This window comes from Sander lucioperca, chromosome 12, assembly GCF_008315115.2.
Source record: "Sander lucioperca isolate FBNREF2018 chromosome 12, SLUC_FBN_1.2, whole genome shotgun sequence".
NCBI lineage: Eukaryota > Metazoa > Chordata > Actinopteri > Perciformes > Percidae > Sander > Sander lucioperca.
Window position 1 is genome coordinate 29,610,542 of NC_050184.1, and position 24,844 is coordinate 29,635,385.

General features: G+C 42.5%; 1 protein-coding gene across 15 annotated transcripts in view; it reads right to left on the minus strand.

Annotated features, from left to right (window-relative positions):
• Nucleotides 1-24,844, minus strand: part of LOC116062200 (ankyrin repeat and SAM domain-containing protein 1A-like) — a 73,435-nt gene that overhangs the window by 27,591 nt on the left and 21,000 nt on the right. For 12 of the 15 annotated variants that reach the window (XM_036008472.1, XM_036008471.1, XM_036008479.1 and 9 more), the window contains 10 exons: nt 20,138-20,434; nt 18,441-18,516; nt 18,207-18,308; nt 18,030-18,116; nt 17,317-17,486; nt 16,979-17,035; nt 16,244-16,373; nt 15,060-15,103; nt 14,204-14,297; nt 9,490-9,983 (listed from right to left, as the gene is read on the minus strand). In XM_036008472.1, coding sequence (XP_035864365.1) covers nt 9,490-9,983; nt 14,204-14,297; nt 15,060-15,103; nt 16,244-16,373; nt 16,979-17,035; nt 17,317-17,486; nt 18,030-18,116; nt 18,207-18,308; nt 18,441-18,516; nt 20,138-20,434 — 1,551 coding nt within the window. Of the gene's footprint in view, nt 1-1,261; nt 1,495-9,489; nt 9,984-10,521; nt 10,749-14,203; nt 14,298-15,059; nt 15,104-16,243; nt 16,374-16,978; nt 17,036-17,316; nt 17,487-18,029; nt 18,117-18,206; nt 18,309-18,440; nt 18,517-20,137; nt 20,435-24,844 lie in introns of those variants that run through there. The other 3 variants (XM_036008476.1, XM_036008477.1, XM_036008478.1) reach the window with 3 other exon arrangements.

The following is a 24,844-nucleotide window of genomic DNA, read 5'->3' on the forward strand; positions in this document are numbered from 1 at the left end:
ACAGCTGAAGAGCTAGCAGTGATGGGAGACGGTCAGGAGATTACAGACACGCAAAGCCATTTATCATGCTTCTCACAGCAGGACTGCCGCTCTAGGATGACTGAGCAGAATAGCTTGGCTGCTGTGATTTGAAAACATAAAGTGCTGCTCTTTCATTATCAGTCTTGAGAATCTCAAACAATATGCAACTAAAGCTCAGAGAGAGAGAGGGGGGGAGCTAAAGGACGCCTGGCAGAGCTTGTCCAGGGTGAAACAAAAGGCTGCTGCAGAGAGAGTGTGCCCGGACCACCAGCCTCAAATTGCCAAGCTGGCACCAAGACAAGGGTTGGATAAAAACTATGGACTAGTGAATGGCATCAAGGCACACAAGCGCACCACCGTCTAAAGCTGGTGCCAACACCTCACTGCCATATTGGGACAAAGCGCTGTCAGCAGTCCCAACAACCTTCTCCTAAGATAGCCCAATGTCATGCTTGTGTTTTTAGGCACAATGTCCCCTCGACACAACTTCAAAAACTTTGCAAACTCATCCCCAAAGGATGTAGAAACATCTATCTATCTATCTATCTATCTATCTATCTATCTATCTATCTATCTATCTCTATATCTATATATATATATATATATATATATATATATATATATATATATATATATATATATATATATATTAGTGAATCCTTTGTAGAAGTTAGAACAGAAAGGGCATCCCTTTTCTCCAATGACTCGACTAGAGGCACACTAAGTATTGGCTGCATGTCTCAGCCCCTGTGGCTCTCCTGTATTCCCCCTCCTGGTGGGGATTAGAGAATAGATTTCCCCTGCTGGTTGCACCAGACTGTGACACACACACACCCACAGTTTGGTTTGATCTCAGCAGGTCAAATACACAAGACTTTCTTCTGCCAAATCCACAATGAGTTCTTGAATATGGCAATACAGGAAGGCAAAAAAAATAAGAAGAACAAAGCCATGCAGTATGAATTGCCCCCGTAGATTTGAAAATGCCACAGAGGATTCACTTTTTAAAGAACACACTTAAAAGTAGGAGGACAGCGTGCGGGAGAGGCTTTGGCTTTTCCCAGTCTATTGTGCTGTATTTAACAATCAGCGCATATCAATCGAATAGGCTTCACAAGAAATATAATATCCAAAGAAATGCTAGAAAGCATCAATTGTTTTCCCATTCAATTCATTCATATGTAGACAAGATTAATGAGCCTCCAGTGGTGCCGCTGCCTGTAAGGGAATCAATACTCACAAAAGCTGATTTCATAGTGGCTACTGGATCTGTGCAGTGCGAATCGAAAATGAAGTTTAGAGGGGGATGAGGCTGTGGACGGCGGCCCTCTCCTTCTGTCTCTGTCTACAGATCTCTGCCTCCCTTTCTCTCCTCCCATCTGTGGAGCTCAGTTTGCTGGCCCACACAATGTGCCCCCTGGATTGTCATCTTCAGTTTGATCCCGAGGACCAAGACCAGCCCGCATTAGCATGCGCCTTACACACCAGCACACACACACACACACACACACACACACACACACACACTGCACGTAGAGCACACAACACACACACTCAGGGCTCCTTAAATGGAGAGACGCATAGGCCAAGACCTCATGCAAGTCAAATCCCCTTGTCTTGAAACCAGAGGCAGTGTATCCAAGGGTGTGTGTGTGTAGCTCATGTGAAGAAAAAGAGGGGGGGGGGGGGGGGGCGGGGGGGACAGATATAGAAAAGAAAAGAAAAGGAAGGAGGGTGTGAGAATGGGAATATTTAGCAAACCAGATTAAAAACAAAGAAAGATGTTTTTTTTTTTTTTAAAAAAAGGGGTGTGTGTATGCCTCAGGGGGTGGGTTTGGTAATGTCCCAGGACCCCCTCGCCCAAATGCTATCACACAGCTCGGTAGAGTATTCCAGAGCAGCCAGTCATGACCGACAAGATGGCTGCCATGTCAGCGAGCACTGATAAAGAAAAACACTGTAGAGGAGCAATATGGGACAAGGAGAGGGAAGAGAGAGAGAGAGAGGGAAGAGAGAGAGAGAGAGAGAGAGAGAGAGAGAGAGAGAGAGGGAAGAGAGAGAGAGAGAGAGAGAGAGAGAGAGAGAGGAATTTTTACATTTTCGATGGACACTCCTAACATCATTAAAGAGAGTGCAGGCTAGGTTACGCCCAATCAAACTTTAACTACTTTACCCACACAATCCTTCTCATTTGCTATGCACTTTATATCGGCAGTGTGAATATTTCCATTTCAAGCTAATGCAGGCTTATTCCCTGAAAGGAAAAGGAGAAGAAAGATTCCGGGCACCTGGCTTTTGCTTTCAGCACAGAACTCCCAGGCATCTAAATCACCATTCAAGTGAAAAGAAACAGGCCTCCGAGTTCATTTACATTAACTAAGGCTATGAAATTGGACAAAAGAAAGTGCCATTTCAAAAGTAATACTAGCAGACTGCCAACCAAGGCTTCTAATAAATATCTCATTGCTAGCAACTGAATCAAAAATACCGAATCTCTTTTGGGAAATATGCAATGCCATTAGAAAAGGTGGAGTTACTAGGGGTGGGGGGAAAATCGATACAGCATAGTATCGCGATATTTTCCGTGGCAATATTGTATCGATACACAGACGCCAAGTATTGATCTTTTATTATATACTGTAAGTGTTGGTCAGTTTGTCTGCTTGACAATTCCATTTTGCAGCAGTAAAATTTAAGGGAAGGGATGAACAAACAGAGAAATTTATCTTTTTAGATAAAACAGATGTTGACAAAGTTTCCTTTTGGGGAGATAATTTGAAATTGGGAAAAATTAGAAGTTGGAAAAAATGTATCGCAGAACATTGCAATATGTTTAAAATCGCAATAATATCGTATTGTGACATAAGTATCGTGGTGATATCGTATCGTGAGGCCTCTGGTTATTCCCACCCCTAGGAGTTACCGCTGCAACGTGCTTCTTCATAACATCCTTTCTGAGGCATTGACGCTTACATTTTGCACAGTGCAGCTCAGGGTTTGTACATTACAAATTCATTCTAGCTGCATTGCATGAATGTGTCTATTGGTCTAGCTGACAGGCTGCTTCACACACACATATGGTCAATACATGGCTTGTCAGGGACATGCTGTACATGAGATCCATCAGAGGCAAGATTCATGGTTGGCAGGCTCTGGGGGGGTCAAGGGGGGGAGAAACATATTTTATTCCGTGCTGACAACCAGAGCAAAGTCATACATTTTCAAGGTCAACTGCATTGTTAGTATTATCCCAAACAATTTCATTGTGTGGTCTACAGAGTGGAGAGTAAATAAAATACCAGTCGATGGTATGAATGAATAATTAAGGATGAATTGTGAAGCTCATTGCCAGCAGCCTACTTTAGGGTTTCAAATAAGCTTTCAGGCATTCAGATGAACTTAAAGCTGGCCAGTTCACTGAGTAACACACACTAGTATGGAGCATACAGCAAATGAGGCCATTGCCCGAAGTGCATCTCCTTCTCACCGATAAGATCTCTTCTTCGGTTAGAAGCCAATGTTACAACCTGTTCTCCTGCATACATGGGAGGACGTGTTGTGCAAGAGGACAGCGATAGCTTCGGGTTTTCCTCCTCCTCTACAGCCTTTTCCTTTTACAGCCAGATCAATTCTCAGGCTCAGTTTATTCAGTTCATCTTTGCAGAAGCACCGGGAGAAAACAACAGAGGAGATACAATACTCTATTGCTGGCTGCTAAAGGGGAATCCGGGGAAGAGCAACAATCTTCAATAACCAAGAGATGTCATCATGCCTGACTTAATCCTGTCACGCTCCCTGAGACCACATCCCTTAGACAGTCTGAGGAGGTGAACTGTTCATTACACTGGATGATTAGACTGTACAGTGACCTGCCTGTGACCAGAAAGTTTGAATTAGGAATTCAAAAAGATTCAGAAAATGTCCCCCACCACAGAGTAACAACGATGTCTCAGGGGCAGTGTCAATACTTTCCGCTATAGCATTACAAGTGAACTGTGGACTTTTAAAATAGGCAATAATGTGTAAAAAAAAAAAAAATATATCGCACAATATATCGTTAAAAGATATCTTAAAATCCCTAATTTCGATATCTGTATCGGCCACAAAAATCCAGAATTGGCTGGGCTATACTCTGTGACATCTGTTGACTACATAATTAATGACAAAATTAAAGATTAACAGAGAAATCAAAAATTATATAAGCCTATATAAGTATTTATATTTGTCCATATAATACTTAGTTGCAGCCATACTATATACAAACATAATACAGAGCAGTTGAAACAGTACATTACTACTAGTCTAACCCATACAGGATTTATAAGGCGGATATGATATTGACATAATGAAATATCAGCCAGCTTTACACAACCCAATAAACATTTTTGATAAGGTTTCCTTAAATTAGTTTATCTGAATGCCTGAAAGCTTATTTGAAACCCTAAAGACTTTTAAAATAGGCAATAAGTAATAAATAATATTTAAAAAGACCACACTTTAGGTCTACACTTTGATTGAAATGTGTGTCATTTGTGATAGAGCTAGGTCGATAAATCAACCAGGCCAGAATGAGCTTAATACAGAATGCAGATATATATCGTATCGGCTGACAACGAACAAGAAACTCACAAAAATGCCAAACAAGGTTTGAGGTAATTTAGAGACAGTGTCACCGTTCCACAGTTTGTCCAGCAGAGAGCACTGACATGTTGATTTTATACCTGTTAGTATGTATTTCTTTATGTATCTGTTGGTCCATAAATGGACCAACAGATCCCGTTGCTGCGGACGGAGACCATGGAAGTCTATTATAAGCACTTTTCCGGTGATGGCCGAGCGTTACTGTGCAGCCTCCAACTGAGCTTGAAGACGTAGATGTGACGTGAGAACCTGTCTGAAAGTCTTCTGGTAGCTGTGTCAAGAGAAATCTCAATCATTCTGAATCTTGCAGAGAAGGAGAGCGTAGGTATATGTAAGGAGATAACATAGGCACAGGCTAATTATTACTAACTAAAATGCTAGTTAACATTAGTAATTAAACTTAAACAGCTAATGTAAGTTGAAACTGCCTGCGAGCTTCTCCTGTACTATACGGTAATTCCTCTAATATGTGACAGTAAGTCGCGTGGTTATGACACAGTCGTTAGCATATTTTTACAAAAATGTCTGCTACGGAGTCATAACGTGAGATACAAGGTAATGGAGCTTTTTATACATTGTCGTGTTTCTTTAGAAATAAACAATGGACAAATAAAGTCTTTAAACGCTTCAGATGTAAAGTTATTTGCTGTGAAAGTGGCGCCAAAATGAATGGCAGTCAATGGAATGCTAACGGCGGGTGAGTGCTTGTTAGCATCAAAATGGTGCCATAGGAGGTGTTGTGGAGAGAGGCTTACCCCCTTGATTTTAGGTCACACTTATTTAAAAAAAAATAATAAAAAAATTCTAATGGTTCTGTATCAAGAATGATTGTTTAGGTTATGTGTTTATGTATATAAAAAAAAAAAAAAAAAAAAAAAAAAATATATATATATATATATATATATATATATATATATATATATATATATATATCGCACAATATATCGTTAAAAGATATCTTAAAATCCCTAATTTCGATATCTGTATCGGCCACAAAAATCCAGAATTGGCTGGGCTATACTCTGTGACATCTATTGACTACATAATTAATGACAAAATTAAAGATTAACAGAGAAATCAAAAATTATATAAGCCTATTTAAGTATTTATATTTGTCCATATAATACTTAGTTGCAGCCATACTATATACAAACATAATACAGAGCAGTTGAAACAGTACATTACTACTAGTCTAACCCATACAGGATTTATAAGGCGGATATGATATTGACATAATGAAATATCAGCCAGCTTTACACAACCCAATAAACATTTTTGATAAGGTTTCCTTAAATTAGTTTTTTTTAACAAATGTGATCAAAAAATGTACTGGGCAGGACATTTCACAGATTAAAAATAAACTTGCTACTACTCTCTGGTGGACAAACTATAGAATGGAGAGCCTTTTTTAAATCATATCTTTGGCATTTCTGTACTTAATTTTCTTCATTTATTGGCTGTCATATATACAGGTACCAATTTATCTGCTATCAGCTGATTTATCAGCCTGTCCGATTTATCCAATAATATGGTATTGATTGGTATTGCACGCTATAATGGAGGCATTCTTTACTATAGAATTTACGGACTGATTACAGAGAAGGTCTGATGGTCAGCTTTTGTTAGAACCTTTAGTCAAATACTACCTTCAATTATCAGTGAGTGTTTCCTTGGCAGGCTTTGACAAAACAAACTAAATGACGTTGATGTTTGTGAACGTCTGGCAATACTGAAGTAGATCAAGGCTAGAAACCTTCCTTATGGTGCTCACACATATTATTTTCCAAAGACAAGGTTACACTGATGTACACAAGAATAAATGAGTCATGCTGCTAAGGTGTTGTGCTTTGCCTTCAGGCTAGAAAAGTGTTTTGAACTTTGACAAGCGTCTGTAAGAGGCCCCTCTCCGTCTGAATGTTGATGGGAGTATTTCCAGACAGAACAAACATTGGGTCAATTCGCCGCCATACATAAAGGCCCCTCAAAAACATTCTCTTAACTACAGCCTCCTAGCTGTGGGCTAGCATGACAGTTATCACCCTGAGCGCAGTGGGTGCAGAACTGCAGCGACATAAACACAGCATCTGGCACAATTTTATGGCTGCACGTTAACTGAAATAAATAATAAAGTTGCACTTGCACAGTACAAATGAGCAAATGAGCTCATTAGACAAAGGATCCAACAATAATGTCTAGTGAGGAGTTCATAAACATTATACAGCGATGCAAAATGCTGCAACAATAATACATAATTCAGGTTTTGTTGTGTGTTGTGTAGTCCCAAGCACAGATGTGGCAACAAAAAACAAAACAAAAGAGTCCGAGAAGCCAGAAAATCTCAGCACACCACTATCTAATAACTTCATCAGTGTTGCTTGTCAACAACCTATCAAAACTTTGTGGCATATTTTGTATTCCATTCAATTTCCTCACACAGAATCACAACATCCACAAATCAGGCCTGCTCTGCCCACCTCAATACTGAAGAGGTTATTGAGGCGATCAAAGAAGTGGACAACTCCGACCAACCGCAACCCAAAAAAAAAAAACTACCCAGAGCCGCCAAGATATCGACCTGAGAGCCGCCATTATCTCGGCTCACTGGGGCTGTTCTGATAGGGTCATGTAAAGGAACACTGGGCAGCAACACGATCTCCACACGGCGGAGAGAAGGCATTAGCAATGCTATCTGAGCCCATGATTTGCTCTAGATGGTCTGGCATCATAAATGCAACGTGTAGACATCTCTCGTGGACTAGTCTGCGCTGTGGTACAGCAGTGTAGGAGAGTTGTAAAAGAGATGCATGTGCTCAACAGCAGAAACAGAGCAGAATACAAACAATGGGAGGGAACATTACTGAGAGGATAGTTTCGCATTGTCAGACCATCCTCCACTGCGCTGCGAAGGAGGGTCTGGCTAGTCCACACAGCATTACAGGATGGGAGAAAAACGTGCACTGGTTCATTGGCATTTCTTTAAACCAATCACAATCATCTTGGGCGGCGCCAAGCGCCTCTGCAAAATAGCCTCGGGAAGGAAGTTGTTTTGGTGGAACATGTACTTGTTCAAAAGTTGTTTTAGTCGTGCAAGAGAAAACTCAGATTGGACAGATAGTCTAGCTAGCTGTCTGGATTTACCCTGCAGAGATCTGAGGAGCAGTTAACCATAGTCCTCATATATCGACCGGAGTTCAGAATGGCAAAACAAAGCGGAAGGTGTGGGACATCCGGTCATCGATATAGACTACTGAGAGGATAGCTTATTGCCAATACTTAATTGAGAAGCTTGGAGGATATCATTAATCCTAGTAACAATAAGATGATTGTTGTAAGAAAATGGTGAAGGAGCATGGAGAGGAAACCATGTTAACTTGTATGACTGTATACTTCTGCTCATTCACTGTTATATGTGCTCTAAACACACCATAAATATTAATATAATGTTAAAAAGTGCTGATGCAAGTGATGCTTCTTGTGTATCTCAAGCAAGCAGTCCAGCAAACTAATAGGGATTTTAGAGAGAACTTATTTAGTCTTGGAATGATCTTATACTTGTTCAGCGGTGTGTTGTGTTTGCTGTCTTTGTTTGTATGATGGGTTGTCTCTACAGAGACTCTGGTTGCTTTCCAAAGCCTTTGCAAGAGAAGGAGACACGAGCTGAAGGGAAACAGATCTGCAGCTTGTATGTTCTCTCTGAATCTCAATTTCCAAATCTCTGTCTCTTGTCTTACTCTCTCAGCTCCTCAGCCAATTTATCCCCATCGTCTTGTCTCCTCTAATCTCTTCTCTCTGTGGCTCAGCTCTATATCTACGTCCTAGAGAAAGCATTAAAGTGCTGAATGGAAGGGTATATTTAGTTATGAATATCCACCGTGATAACAACCACATGACACGATAGAGAAAATAAAGATAGACCAATGTAAGGCCAAGTAGAATATTCAATACGTTTTGGGTACAACATAGGCAAATATTAATTTCATGAGAAATGAACTGTACATATCTATAAAGGCCTTCACTATTTACATGTAGGGACACTTTCCCCATCAGTCATAGTGTTTGCTGGAGGTTTGTGTTCAAAACAAGGTAGAGCTGAAATTGCACAGTGTCCCCCGAAAGACAACAGGTGAGCTTTGAGTTTACAGAAGTTCACTACAGTCAACAGAGTTGTTTACGGTTGGTACTGAGGTTATCATTCAACATTCGGTTTTGTAGTTGTGGACAAATGTATTGTGGCTGTGGCACATCCACAGGCTGACTTCAGCCTAACAAATGGGGCTTGTGCACAAGAGACAATATGTTCATAAAACCTGCTGCCTGTATTTGGAGTCATGCTTTGAATCTACTGTTGAAATAAGAGACTCAATCAATGAATTGCTGTATTATTGTACCAGGCCATCATAATGCATGCACTCTACACAAAATTATTTTTTTGCTTCCTATGGCTTCTCATGAAGTTTTTAGAAACAACACTGACTTAACTCAGTTTCAATATATTTTTCTACATATAGAATATATATATATATATATATAATTATTATTATTTTGTATATTAGGTTCCTGGTGCCAAGTTTTTTAGTTTTTCAGAAAAGATTTTATCCAACAGTTTTTTTCTATATGCTGATAAAACATATTGTAGTTAAATTATTGAAGAAACTGTTGCATTTGAACACATTAAAACACCTTCAAAAACCGTTTACATTAGTCAATATTGACCTGTAGTCTACAGTATTGCTTTGTGCAGTATAAGCAAAGCCTACAGCATCAAAAGATAGACCCAATAAAAAAAAAGTACTTTATGTCCCAAATAGAGAAAGAACAAACCCTTACCTCGTCCCATTCTGAGGTGAAAGAGGGAGATTTCTCAAGCCTCTTCTTGCCAGTGCTACAGTTAGAAACAGACTCGCTTCGGTTTCCCAACCCCCCGTCCTCCTCACTAGGGGGCGACACGAGCAAGTCGGAGTCAGACTTGGAGAGGCTGCGTGCCAGTTTCAGGTCCCCAGGAGGGCGCATCCTAACGGCACACACTGCCCCAGCCCCCAAGTCCCTGGGCTCCTTGTTCACAGTTGCATAAATTGCTTTTGGATCACAGTCTGTCAGGATGGCGGCCATACTGGGGCGGCTAGGTAGCGGTGCCGCTGCTGCTACTTCCGCTTTTACTTTGGCAGTTTTTCTTGATTCCGGCTGGACCTGGCTGGATGGCGCAACACCTGGAAGCCTGAAGGGTTCCTCGCGGCTGTCGAAGACAGGGGAGGATCCGTGCAGCAGGCCAGTGAACACCTCCGGGACACCTGCTCCCTGATCCTGGCTGAGCTGCGAGTTATCTAGAGAAAGAGAAAAGGAATGTACAGAGTCAGTGAAGAAAGAGAGCAGTTTGTGAGGGCTGGAAAGAGGGCTTCTAACTGAGGGGCAGATCCTTAGAGCTAATAAGAAACCACCCACACAAGCCCAGAAACAGATCTGTAATTGTTTCCTACCAGGAGTGACAGAGAGAGAAAAGAGAGAGAGAGGAGAGATGGAGTAAGGAGAAGGCGTATGTTGGCTGGAGAAATAACAAAATTCCAAACCCAGCTTGCAGTCGTCTGACGACGATCTGCTGGTGCCTGACTGCCTGTATTATGTCACAGGGAATTGAAGCTAGTCATCTCTGTGACTGGCCTCACCTCACAGGCCCTCTTGTCTGTTAGGTCCATTTTCCCCAAAATGACACAACACTAAGAATTCCCCCAAGCTACTGACTAAACTTGCTTGCAAACACTTACATAACTACACCACCAATAGCAGGACACAACAAACGTACCAGACTATGCAAACAGAAAATGAACAAGACTCTGAAATAATACCAAGAGGAGTGAAACTCACGTCGGCTGCCTTCTCCAACGAAAACAACTCCTTAATGAGACTGAATGGCAAGAGCAATTAAAAACAATTAGATTTTCCTCCTCCCTCTCTCTGAGGAATTACTGCCACCTAAGCCTCTTTTCTACAATCAAATCAGCCATGGGATGACAGTGGCTGTTGTCATCTACAGTGGCTTTAGAAAATAACTAGTCCGTGTGGTTCTGTAGTCATCTTCCTTTTGCACTGTAGTGATGCGGGTTGTTGTCTGCTGTGTGACCAGCAGCCCTCAGTGTTTTCTGGCTTCTAATTCTAGCCCCCAATGATGGCTCAGGAATGGAAATTTGAATCGCTGTATCCTCCTGCAGCCAGACTCCTGATAATTAGCCCTGTGACACATGGTAAAGGAGGGAGTGTGTGTGTGTGTGTGTGTGTGTGTGTGTGTGTGTGTGTGTGTGTGGACCATCTCTGCCAGGGTGACAGGGTCAGGGTGTTCGGTGACAGCGAATCTGGGGCAGCGACACCACAGGAAAAGTAGGGACCTGTTGCAACACTTGGTTGTCCTTCACAGAAGAGTTTCAGCAAACGTTCTGCTAACCATTTGTGGCTTGTCTCTGCTATCTCTCAACCTGCTGTTCAAAGACCGAAAACATCAAAAGAGCTGGCTGCGAAGGAGTCATATCTGCAGTACACGAGGGGAGGAAGCATACCCACTCAACTGTTTGACACGCAAACTCACTCTGACTTCACCAAACTGCCCCATTACCGTTTCAGGGACCATTTGCAGTGCGAGGAAATGTGCCAAACAGCGCCCTGAACTCCCATTTCACAAGTTTCTAAACACTTGCACATCTTGAAAAAGTGTGTGCGTGGGTGTTTGTGTGTGTTCTACGGGGTGAGTGAGTGTACTGCGTGCATATGTCAAGACCACAGCCAGACGCCCACCCTCTCCTTGGCAGCTAGGGAGTGTGAACGCCCTATGAGCACATCAATGTGGCTCCAACAATCTCACATCGTGTTAACCCTTGCAGAGACCACTGCACCCCCTGCTCATACAGTTCTAAATGTGCACAGACACATTGTGATGTTATTGCAGACCTTATAGATGGGTGAGGTCACTACGGAGGTGGGATGTGTTGTATTTTGTTTGGCAACGAAGGCTCCATGTCTTACTAATGATGTCAAGTTTGTTTTGCAGACACTGCAGTGTTGGTGCTGGCTGCCAATCTTCCATCCACGTAGCCCAAAGTCAATGCGTGCTCCATCTGTAAAAACTAGTTTTTTGTTGTAGATTCAAAGAGATTTTTACCTCTGGGTCATGTACTGCAGAAAGTCAATAAGGAACTAAAGGCCATCGTATTGATATTTGGACATTTACAGTAAAGCAAGTAAACAAATGCTTCTATTTGCAGTGCCAGTCCACAAAGAACAATAGTCCCCGTTATCACATTCAACAGCATAGACATACACACTATAGGATATAGCATCATGTAAAATGTGAAAGGCACCAATTACATGGGTGAAACTAGTCATTACAACCACTCGCAAATAGGGCTGCAACTAACAATTATTTGTATTGTCGATTACTTTCTTGATTAATTGATAAGTTGTTTGGTCTATAAAATGTCAGAAAATTGTGAAAAATGTTAATCTGTGTTTTTTTCAAAGCCCAAGATGATGTCTTGTTTTGTTGTGTTTTTGGAACCAGAGAATTTCTTTTTTAATAAAAAATTACTCATGACTGATTCATCGATTATCAAAATAGTTGACAACTAAATAGATTAATCTTTGCAGCTCTACTCCCAAACACGTTAACAACTATGGTACATAAACTGATACATCTTGTTAAATCTGAAGGTTGTTGTGGGAGATTTTGTTGCCAAACATGTGCTTTCCATCCCCAGCCTCTCTGCATCCATCTGTGGCATTGCAGATTCAAACACCTGTACATTTGTGAAGCAACCATTCAAAGCGTTGGCTGGACCATTTTGTGCTTCTTGGCATGAAAGGGAACTAAAACTATAAAAGCTGCACATCCAGTGTGAAGAAAAGAATGCATGACTGTGAAACTAAATGAGCAGGAAGTATTTAATAAGGTTAGATTTGATTCTTCACTATCGCACTTCCTAATTGTGTACTATGGAAACCCCATGTTTGTTATAACTGTGGAGAATCCTGGTACGTTACCACTCATGAGAAATATCCCTTGGGAACCCTATAAAACAAAACACAGAGGTGGAAACCTGTTGGGAAACACTATATTCCTGCTGAAAGCAGCAATGTGTTTGGGACGGATGATAAACACCCTGGTATCGCTGACCGCGCATATCTCCTCCACCTGCCACAGAGTGCTGATGTCTGGTCCCTGACTGTCCACACTGGGGGGGGGTAATCAGACCTCAGATCGCCTCAATCACAATATAAACCACGTGCACGGGAGCAGAACTAAACGGTTAGGCTCAGCAAGCTGTCCGGGTTTATGTAAAACCAAAGTGGGAACCGTGCATTTAACTATAACTTGCTGACGTGCACAATCACAAAGAGGTACTATTCGCATATAAAAAATCTTGTGGTTTTTGTGGCTTTAAAAAAGGGAAAGGAGACCATACCAGGACTACATGCACGAAAGTCGATGCTAAAAATGTGTCCTCTTAGTTTTGACGCTATAGTGCGTAGTTTCTGTCTCCCCATGAGGAATTCTAAGTAATGACAACAAAACTGTCGGCGTGTCCACATGATACAAGCCTTCCGTGATTGCCCCCCCCCCCGGACCCCTCCTCCACACAGTTACTAGTAGCCAAGGAGGACACGGAGGATTAAAAAAACATGATGAACTCTTCAGAAGAGGTAATCACCTTCACTCGATTTTCTGCGTGTTTCTGAACACAGCCATACTGACAAATACAGAGAGTTGTGTGGAGCTGATAGTCTTAATTAGTTTTGTAGCAACTCATTTGGCAATGGCTTGAATGTAACGGACGTTCGTTAATATCAAAAAGTTACGCACTAAAGCTTTAACAATCATCATCATCAGTTATTTCGATGTTGCTGCAGTCCATCTAGAAATAATTTGGAACAAAATAACTTCAAACTCTTTCCCACAACCACAGTAGGAAAAGAATTAAACAAGCACCCCAACAACTATGAAAAAACCTGCCTAATTCCTCCTGTAAACAGCACCATCAAATCAGCTTGCCTACCATGCTTCTTCCTACAGTTCCTTTAGCAAGCATGCCACAAAACGAATTATCCAATAAAGATATCTGTATGGGTGTCAGCAAAAACCCAGAGCCCATGCGCCTTACCTCCACTCCATGCTTGACTGGATGACGGGACATATCCAGATTTAAGCGTGATGTGGATCTGAGATAGGAATGTCACAATCTGATCAAAGATTCTGTTTCATATTGGCAATGAAATGAGTCTTCTCTACTTGCCAGGGAATGTCAATCAGCCTGCTCCCGACAAGTCAAATCCACTCTGCTGCTCCAGAATGCCAATCATGCATTCCCTGGCAGTGCTAATCCACGCCTGCCCAGCTCCCCCTGCAAACTCAAAATGCATTTCTCCCATTTCATTGACATGCTTGGCTTGTGTTTTTCCAAGTCTGGTGTGTCCTGTCCATCTTTGCCTACCATTGCAGCATTGCCAGCAGTTGCTGTTCTTTATTAGGGTACTAAAATCTGAGGAGAGTCGTCAAACTCACCTCCTGGTGCCCGTGGGCTCACCCGTCCAGGAAGGTGCAGGGTGTCTTTCGTCCTGCTTGGGGCTCTGAGGTCGCTTGGGGCAGTGGGTTTACGCTAAAGTGGGGAAAAAAAAAAAAAAAAAAAAAAAAGAAGAGTTTACTTACACCAGCCAATCGAATCTTACCTCCCAAACACAATCATATTAGCATCTGCAGTTACCCAATTAATAGCCCTGGCTAATCATTCAGCTAGCTTAACATTAAACAAAGATGCTATCCATTTGATGCCTGCATTGCAGTACTGGTGGCAGGTTCGCCCACATCAGCCATAATGTAGCTTTGCTCACAAGGCTGTAGATTAGAGCAGAGAGGACACCATGCTGCTCATTTATTATGATTAGGCAGCTGAGGAGCACAGCTAATCCACACCGGAGCTTGAAATAAAACATGTGAGTGGATATTGTGGGCAGCAGGTGGGACAGCAATAATAAAAACATTTGAAAAGGCAATAAAACAAGATATGATAGGACAATAGATAGAACAATCGGGTTCACATAGACACCCAGTTATGAGGGCCAGTTAAAGACGACGTCTGCCTTCTGCTGACATATGACTCAAATCTCGGACTGTGAAGAGGCCTTCATCTTTATTATATAACCTGCTGTGGTCAAATGGTCACGCTCCAGATATGCTAAAATTAAAACTGCAGCTGGGATACTGTTCTCCGACTGTCAAAACTCCATCCATATGGCTTTTTTACAACTGGCAGGCAATAAAGAATGAGACAAAAGTATTGCCAAAACTGAACCTACAGTTTGACGTAGGGGTAAAGATGCAAAACATATGAGAAGGATAAAAAGAAGAATGTCAGAGTTACCTGAGGTAGGGCACTGGTGGAGGACTGTATAGTGGTGTTCTCATCTAAGGAGATAGAAAACACATAGAGAGTTAGGAGACCGTTTGGGCAGATGAAAGATGATCTTGGCCCATTCAGAGTTCAATTACTCAATATATCTTCAGACAGATAATGTATTGCCACGTTTGATTGTCAGGACAGACATTATGCTACGACGAAGTGAATGTGATGTATAATAAAATCATGTATTATGCATCACAACATATCGAGCTACGAGTCCAACAGACTTTAGATTAATCTACTATGCAGACGTGATAAAGCAGTTTTAAAAGAGATGGGAAACTAATCGTTTGACATTTCTGTCCAACTCAAGGGTGGAGGATGCAAAACAGTCATGGATCCCTTTTCTCCAACCCCATCATTTATCCACATAGGGGGAGGAATGATGACATCAGCGATTAAACTCCAACCCTTCAGCTCAGTGACGTTTTCTAATGGTGCTAGTGAGGCTGACTAAGCTGCAGGGCCCGAGGGGATGTTTTTAAAACATCTACATTAACAGCCAGGGATCAAAATGACCTCCTAATTGAATCCCATTTAATCCAATTACATGCATTGCCATTCATCGGCCACAACGAAGGACATTTCTGCTCATGTGCAGCACACACACACACACACACACAGCAGAGGTTAATCATGTGGGTGTCGGCGCTCTTGCTAATGAGGATAGGAATGCATTCAGGTTCTGTTGTGCTTGGACGGCATCAGTGGAGCTTTTTTTTTTTAAGGTTATTTTTTGGGCTTTTTTCCGCCTTTATTTTGAAAGGACAGCTACGTGAGAAAGGGGGGAGAGAGAGGGGGAAGACATGCAGGAAATCGTCACAGGTCGGATTCGAACCCTGGATTCGAACCCTGGACCTCTGCGTCGAGGCATAAACCTCTAAGTACATGTGCGCCTGCTCTACCCACTGAGCCAACCCGGCCACGGAATCAGTGGAGTTTTAAGAAGTATTCTGAATAATGGCCCCAGCTCTTCACCAATGCTACTGTAAGACTGCCAGGAATGAGGCGTCACTGATATGTAAAAGCAGTAAAGTGAGGCTATGCAGTTTACTCAGGAACATAAAAATCTCATTTAAAGAAGCACATACTGGAAATGCACACTTTTTCCTCCCGCTGGATTATACTTTAAAACACACTATTACCTTTATTGGATTGGGACTCCTGGCTGGGCGGTGTGTGTTTGGTCTGTGCAGTCAGCAACAACTCATATGTGTGATCCTCCTCCTCCACTGGCTCGCCTCTCTCATCAATACTGCTATTAGTATACAGGGCCTGCAGAAAAAAGACACAAAGGGAGCAGAGGCAAGGAGACAGTAGAAGGAAGGAAGGTAAAAGTACAATGTTAACGCACAGGGGACTTGGAGTAACTTGCTATTAAGCTTTCACCAAAGCTGGTTATATTTTATGATCCAATCATTTCCTTCGGCGAGTAAAACGCAAAGCCGGAAAATATTTTGGTAATGAAAATATTCCTTAATGTTATTTCAATAAAACGTCATCTATACTGTAGTCAGCCGCAGTTGAGGCCAGACAGGTTCTCTCATTTTGTCTTTACTCCTTTTCTACTTCACTTCTCTTTTTACACCCCCCGCTGCCTGTGTCTCACACCACACTCAGATGAATATTTATTAAGAATATATCATTCGATTTGAGCAGCGGTCGTGAACAGTCATTAAAAGGTTTATGGCTAAAAGAAAAAGTGGCTTTCTCTATGGCAGGTAATCATTTTCCAGCTGCCCCTGTGACATTGTAATAATTTATGTCCAACCTCTCAGAGGAGCTACATTTTAAAGGGATTCTCACATGCAGCACATATGAGAATCTGTGGTGTTAGGTAGCAACACGCTTCTCCTGGCTGTATGATCTTAGCTCCTCACCTCGGAGCTCACTTCTTCTTCATGACCAGGATGTGATGAGTGGACCGGGCGATCTTTCTGTAAATGATCAGGAATACAAGAAGTGATAACTACACAATTGCTAATCAATCTATCATCAGTTCATTGCAAGAACTAAGTGAAGAACTGCATTGCATATCCACTGTGTACCACAGAAAGTGTAATGCTGGAGGGGCCTGAGGCCCAGTCATGTGGATAGAAGACCACTATCACCCTCTAGTGGGAGTTCTGCATTTCATCCTATAAAACCCTGTGGTAAGCTTACCATTTTGCCTGCATGTATGTATCTTTGAGTGTGAGGGTGAGTTTCAGTTGCTGACCTTGCCAGCTTCACTGTCCGGCCGTCCGGAGTCTCGGTCAGAGGACTTGCCGCTGGTGAGGCTGTCCAGAGAGTGACAGGAGGTGGCTTCAAACAGAGCCTCGTAGGGACTCTCCTCCTCGGGCCTCGGGGCCAGCCCCGAGATCAGCTCGCTAACCTTCTCCATGTCACCTATAACACAGGCCAAAGACAAACAAAGTTCTTAGCTGAACAGCAGCGTTGTAGTCGAGACCACCTAAACCGAGATCAAGTCATCACCAAGACCAGAGTGTATCGAGACCGAGTCAAGACCAAGGCAGGGCGAGACCGAGTCAAGACCAAGACCAGTGCGAGTCCCACACTGCATGACACGATAAAATGTGGAAAATGCTAACCATAGGCACTCCTCAAATGAATCTGAAAGATCCACATTCCCATAAATAAAAAACACCCACAGAAAACAAATTAAGATTCTTCTTCATTCACCTCTTTTATTTCCAGAAGTGTATTATGAGAAATGCATTGATAAAATAATCAAAAAGGGCAGTTGTGGTCTTGACTCCTCTTTATCCGAGACCGAAACCAGACCGAGTAAAAATGCAGTCTATACCGAGACGAGACCTTCAAAAAGATAAATCTCTGTGTAACGCTCTGTTTCCTGTTTAAACTGCTGATTTAATCACTGCTAATAACAGTTCAAACTGCCTAACTTTTCTAACATCAGCTAAATCTTACCCTTTTTCCGTGGGCTGGGACTCTCCTGAGGCGGAGGGATTGGTGGAGGGGGGAGGTCTATGACAGGGGCTATTCCAGCCATGTGACCTGCAACAGAAAGGAGATTTTTTTTTCATGTTTCATAAATAAAGAGGATACTTCCCGTCACAGTTCTTGGTTTTCAAATGTGGTCTTCACCTTGGATCAAAGCAGCTATCTCTCTGCTTTTCTGGGAGGGCATGTCCTTAACAGTGTCCTGTGCTGTCTTGCCCTTGGTGTCAACAATGTTCACATCGATACCTGACGAATAACAACAGGAACGGTCGAGTGTTATGTGTAGGTTTTTGCTAATTTAAATTGACTTCATGGAAGCTGTGTTGATTAAGAGCAGCAAGTGATGCAAATGTTGCTTGCATGGCACTGAAGTCTGACCTGCACTGAGAAGTCTCTGTACCACATCCGTCTTCCCATACAAGGCTGCTTCGTGGAGAGCACTGCCTTTCTCCGTCTGAGCAGAAAAAAGAAACCAGAAACATAAAGAGCCAGGAGGCACAGAGAGAGTCGAGACAGAGGACAAACAGCAATGTGTGACACAAATTTGATTAGTAGGAAAATTAAAAGCTCATGCTTATTTCTTTCTATTACTGCCAGCACCCTCATTTTAGCAAGATAAACATGGCATAGGCCTGTATCAGTTATTACAAAATTGCCTCATTTTCTTTTTTTTAAATAATCATGGTTTCTTTGTTTAACCACAATTAATTGCCAACATCAGCTAAGGTCTTAAGGGGTATGACTGTTGATGGTAATTGGTGATTTTGTTTAGATATGCCAAACTGTAATTCTATAAGTGATTATTGGTCGGACTGTTGAGCTAAAGCTGTCACTTGTTGCGATAGCAACTCCAAACATCCTGGGCTGTAGCTGCCTCAAGCCAGAGAAATTGACCATGCTTGTGTTTCCCGGCCCAAAAAACCCGCTGATTAAATAACCTTTTTTTTGCCCATGATCACCAACCCTAGAGCTGGGCGATATGGAGAAAATCAAATATCACGATATTTTCGACCAAATACCTCGATACCGATACCGCAACGATATTGTAGGGTTGACTATTGGTGCTTTCACAAAATATTTACACAATGAGATTTTTGATAAATAATCATCAGTAATGTGGATATAATGACTAAGTGGGGTAAAAGCAAATAACAGAACAGTTACAACAGTCTGGTAAGTTCAGAAAAGTACATCACTTTACTGTAATGCAGCCTTTAAAACCAGGAAAAGACAACACTTATGCCATATTATGATATTACGATATCCAAAATCTAAAACGATATCTAGTCTCATATCACGATATCGATATAATATCAATATATTGCCCAGCACTAACCAACCCCCACCATTTTTTCCCCCAGAGGACTATAAATCTTTATAATCATTTAAATTGTTAGTTGTTGGCACTTGTCCCTATACATGCAACAAAAACGACAAAGGGGGAAACAGTTAGAAAAAACTCTAAGTAAAGAAGCAGTGATGGCTATTTTGCAAAATATTTTTAAATTTGACTGGAAGAGACAATTATATTGTTAATCGCGATTATTGCTGAGACAATTAAATGTACAGCAACATTTGGAATTGTGACAGCTCTAGTATGGCAACTTCCGGATTTATGTCCATCACCCAGTCCACTCCCTCACTGACAATTATGTGGTTGAGAAATCAAAGCAGATCATTTTCCAGCTCGGAGGGCCGTGTTAATTGAAACCTGCAGGATGGAAGGCCTGAAGGACACTAGATAGGACTCTCCATCCTTGATTCAGAGGAAAGGAGGACAGAGTAAAGGGGAAAGTAGCTTCAGACAGATGGATGGCACAGTTTGGTACAGAGTCAGAGCTGCAGGGCCCACCAGGGGGAGCAAGGCAAGCTCTGCTTTGATACCACAACAGTTCCTTTGCAAGTTGAGAGCTTAAGAGTTTTACATTTAATCTCATAGCATTAGTAAGGAAGTAGCGAGAGGAAGTGCTGCAAGAACAGATTCAATTACCCAACATGATTTTGGGCATGACAGCACATCAAGACACACTTGCAAACTCAAGTTCAGACACACAGAGACACAGACAGAAACGCACCTCGTAGTTGATGTCCATGCCAGCGTCCAGCAGCACCTCCACCACAGACAGGTGTCCGTTCCGAGAGGCCAGATGCAGTGGCGTGTGTTTCTTGGTGTTGCAGCTGAGCAGGTTGGGGTGGGCACAGAGCAGCAGCTTGACTACTTCCAGGCGGCCATATAGTGCGGCCAGGTCCAGTGGAGTCTCAAACTTGTTGTTCCTCATGGTGGGGTCGGTCAGCTCCTCCAGCAGCAGCCGCACCACCCGGGTGTGGCCATACTGAGCAGCACAGTGCAGCGGCGTCTCATTGTCATTGTTCTGTTAGGGGTGGATGTATGGGTGAGAAGCAGCAAGGGACACAGACACACACAGGAAACAAAGTGACACATAGATGAATAAAAGGAGATCAGAAGAGAAGGCACATGGGTTGAATCATGTTTGTTAATGAGGAAGAACAGGTGACTCAGCGGAGTCATCGTGAGGTTAAACCAATCAGTGCGAAGAGCCCGCCACATTAAGACACATTAAAAAGCACCAACAACGATGAAGCACATAGTGAGGCCCGGGGGGGATATGTGGCAGAGTGGGGAGGGGTTGGGTCTGGGTGGAGGACTGGCAGACATGCATGGACTAATGACGACAGGTGTCGGGGATGGCACCGAGTGCCAGGGGACGCAGGGTGCTAGCAGAGGGGGGCAGAGGCACCCAGACGGGTGTCGATCAGTGTTTCCCAGAGCCAAAGATGACATCCTCAAATGTCTTGTTACATCCACAACTCAAAAGATTTTCAGCTTACGGTCGCAGAGGAGTTAAGAAACTAGAAAATATTCACATTTAAGAAGCTGGGAGCAGAGAATTTAAAATTGTTTTCATTCAAAAATGACTCAAACCAATTAATCGATTATCAAAATAGTTGCCGATTAGTTTAATAGTTGACAACTAATCGATTCATCTTTGCAGCTCTACATTGTATCGTTGTAGTTGGGGTGAGACCTGGCCCATTAGGATTGCCCTGTCAAGATGGGCTGTCACATTTATGAGGTACTATTTCTGCCCACACATCAGAGCATACCAAAGGCAACAATCATGGGAGTTTTAGACATAAAAGTCAAGGAGAAGAGATGAGTGTTGCATTTCCACATGCATACCATTGTGACGGTTGTGTTTCTAGGGTAGCTGAGAGAGACGGACTGCATGAAATGGCCTGGGTAAATGCCTGAGAGTAATGTTAACTCAACAATACTGTGTGTATTGTGGTACACACTGTCTCACTGGAATTGAGAGAAAAATAGTAAGGAGAGGACGCTGGAAAGATCAGAATAAAAGTCCTATCAACAACCAGAGATGGACTGGTGTCCTTTAATTTAACAACTTCATATTATGGTTATTAATTATGTGCAAAAGCAAAAACGATCTCATCTCAAAAATCTTCAAACACGCTAACAGACAAGAAGACAAACAGCAATTAAAAGCAGTAATTACAATGTAAAATCAGTAAGTGGTGCTCAGTGGATCTAATGACTTGCATGTAGCAACAAGATCAATGTGTAGTAGACCTGAGAACCTCCAGCAATGTTGATGCTCTCTATCATGAACAGCCAGCAGGGGGCAAACCCTGCAAATCAGGAGCTGAACTGAGATTATGGCGTGGGAATACTCTCTCCAACAGTTTACACACAATGACAACATGGATAGTCATCATTAAGTCTGTGCTGCTGGGTTGTAACTAGACACGAGGGAACAGTAGTGCAGAAAAACCCACTAAGGAAAGTAGTGGAAAACAGCATTACAATCACCGCTCTCAATCTCTCAAGATGTGACAGAATTGCAAACCTGTGATTCTTGGCAATCTGCAATCAGCTCTTTGGCTCTGTTGACATATTGTGCATACATGGGTGTGGCAGATAATGCCAGCTATTGTGGAACCACATGCTCCGAGAGTCAGTCATTCCAGGCACACAGATCCACCTATAAAGGGCTGACAGCTGGCATGAGAGGCCCCCCACATGGACATGCATGATGCCAGTTTGAGGGGACTCCCCATAGAAACATGCCAGCTGTGCCATTGAAGACAGGACGTCATGTGGAGGGGGCAACAGGGCAGTTTTAGACAGGTGTTTTGGGGGTGGCAGTAGCTCAGTTCGTAGGGACTTGGGTTGGGACGGACCAAAGTACAGAGTGTGGATTGGTAGCTGGAGGGGATGCCAGTTCAACTCCTGGGCACTGCCAGGTGCTCTTGAGCAAGGCACTGTACCCCCCCAACCGCTCAGGCCGCTGGTCCAGCACTGGCAGCCCACTCACTGACATCTCTCCATTTTGTGCATGAATAGGTCCTGAGCATGTGTGTGTATTTCAGGCCTGTGTGTAGTGATTTCTAACAAACAGAGTGTAAATTGTAATTTCCCCACTGGGGATCAATAAACAGTATAAATTATAATTATTATAAATGTGTCAGTAGTCCCTTAAATGAGACTTTCTCAAAGACCTGGCACCAGATGGGATCAGCAGGTATCACCTTTATTGTTGGAGAGAGAGAGAGAGAGAGAGAGAGAGAGAGAGAGAGAGAGAGAGAGAGAGAGAGAGAGAGAGAGAGAGAGAGAGAGAGAGAGAGAGAGAAAGAAAGAAAGAAAGAAAGAAAGAGAGAGAGTATTGTACTACACTGGTAAAGCAGGTCACAGCTTGAGCAGAGAGAGCGGAGGTGGAGCTTAGAGAAAACAAAACGACACCTGCCTATCAAAAGAGGGGACGCAGAGGCTGGCTGGGGGGGGGGGGCGGGGGGGAAGAGAGAGACACTCTTCTCTTGGGTGAACTTAACTGAACAAAACTAATGAAAAAAAAAAAAAAAAAGTTTAAAACAGGCTTTCTCTGAGAACTAAACCAAAGTGACCTCAGTTTTCACTGCCTGGGTGGTTTCATTTGGGATTTGTAAGCTTGTTTCTCTTTGGCTCAAAACAAACTCCCATGTACACACTCTCACAGAGAAGAGGCCGGACCGCACACAAAAAGAACATGCCCTCTTTCATCTGTAACAAACCAACAGGCATTTGTCACCGCTTTTTAGAGAGATTTACACGGAGGATTCAGATGACTTCAACTGGCAAACATTCACGCTGGGATTGCATTAGCATGATTCACCTCCTCAAATATACAGGTCTGCTGCTTCAATGGTAATCTACTGTAGGTAAATCTAGCATACAATGATTTACACAAAGCATCTAACACAACTGACTCAAACAACTGGCCAATGAGAATTTTATATTTTGTATTACTCAAAAACATGAAGCCTTTTGTCACAATATAAAACAGGAGTGCAACATAAGACATCTCGTGGACTGAGTATGATCATGTCAAGGCCCTGTGTCTCCGTTGCCAGTGTGGTGGTCAGTGTTTTACAACTATGTGTCAGCCAGCATCTGATCGTATTAAACATGGCTGACCAGCCACTTGACTCACTGATAGGAAACAAGCCGCAATGAGACATTGAGCCTTGCCTCCTCTGATGCAAGCAATGCTACGGGAAGTTATCCACACAGGGGCCTCTCCAGGAACTCCACCAACCACCTCCATCCCTTGAGTTTTGACTATGGATTGTCTGTTGTTTTACTTTTGCTAAACATAATCTTCTCACCTACTGGGTGAAAAAAAAGTTAATCCCACTATGGTCCAGGAGAATCTTTAAATAGTGGACCCAACTTTTAGTCTTTATTTCTTATTTCTGGGATTTACGTGGAGAACGTACAGTATTTAGTGCAACTTTCCAGTTGAAATTGTCCTGTGCAATATACTATATTTATGTGCTGCTACATACAGGAGAGTCCACACAAAGTTTGTCTAATCTGCATTATACAGTAAGTGGGACCTTTAAATGTTTAGCACATTGAGTGCCACTACTATAAAACTGCCATGTCACCATGTCAGCATCAATAACCAGGCAAAACTTGTGCATAGCACTTGCCTGATTTCAGAAGCATTTGTGCCGATTTATTCATCGAAAGCCATTTAAAAAAAAAAAAAAAAAAAATCATGCTTTTGGATATAGAAGCCACAACTTGAAAAACAAGTTCAATCTACTCTACAGCTTCTGCAGGCACAGGAGTTGCATTGTTTGATATCCACATGCAACACATTATGTCATTAAAGTCATTAAAAAAAAGAGTCAAACATGGCATAAGGGGAACTAAAAATGGGTAACCGGGTTTCAAACTAATTCTAGGAGACGGATAGCCCTGCAGCAAAATAAAATCTACAAACATTAATTTGTGAACCCTTTCATATCCTTGTATAAGAAGGACTCTGTGAGTTGCAGCATGAAATCTCACTCTATAAAAACAGGATCGGCCTTATCTGAGCAGTCAAACAATCATGTACTAACAAGACAGAGCTCTGAAGGCTGTTACACAAAATGTCACCAATGACTAGCAGCCTCGCTGGGAAAGAGATTAGAATTCATACAGCATAGCCAAGACTTCCTGGACAGTACGTGAGTTTTTTTTTATGAGAAATGATGGAGAGAACAGAGGATGTTATGATTCTCACAACCTGGGGCTGGGAGATGGTAACGCGCTTTGACTAGCGACCTCTGTCACGTGACATGCAGGCTGGCAGCAGAGCACGGCAGCGGTTACATCACCCTGGCCCCTGGTAGTGGTAGTAGTAGTAGTGGTGGGAGGTGGGAGGTGGTGGTGGTGGTAGTGGAGGAGGGGGCTGAGCAGCTGTTGCAGCTAGTGT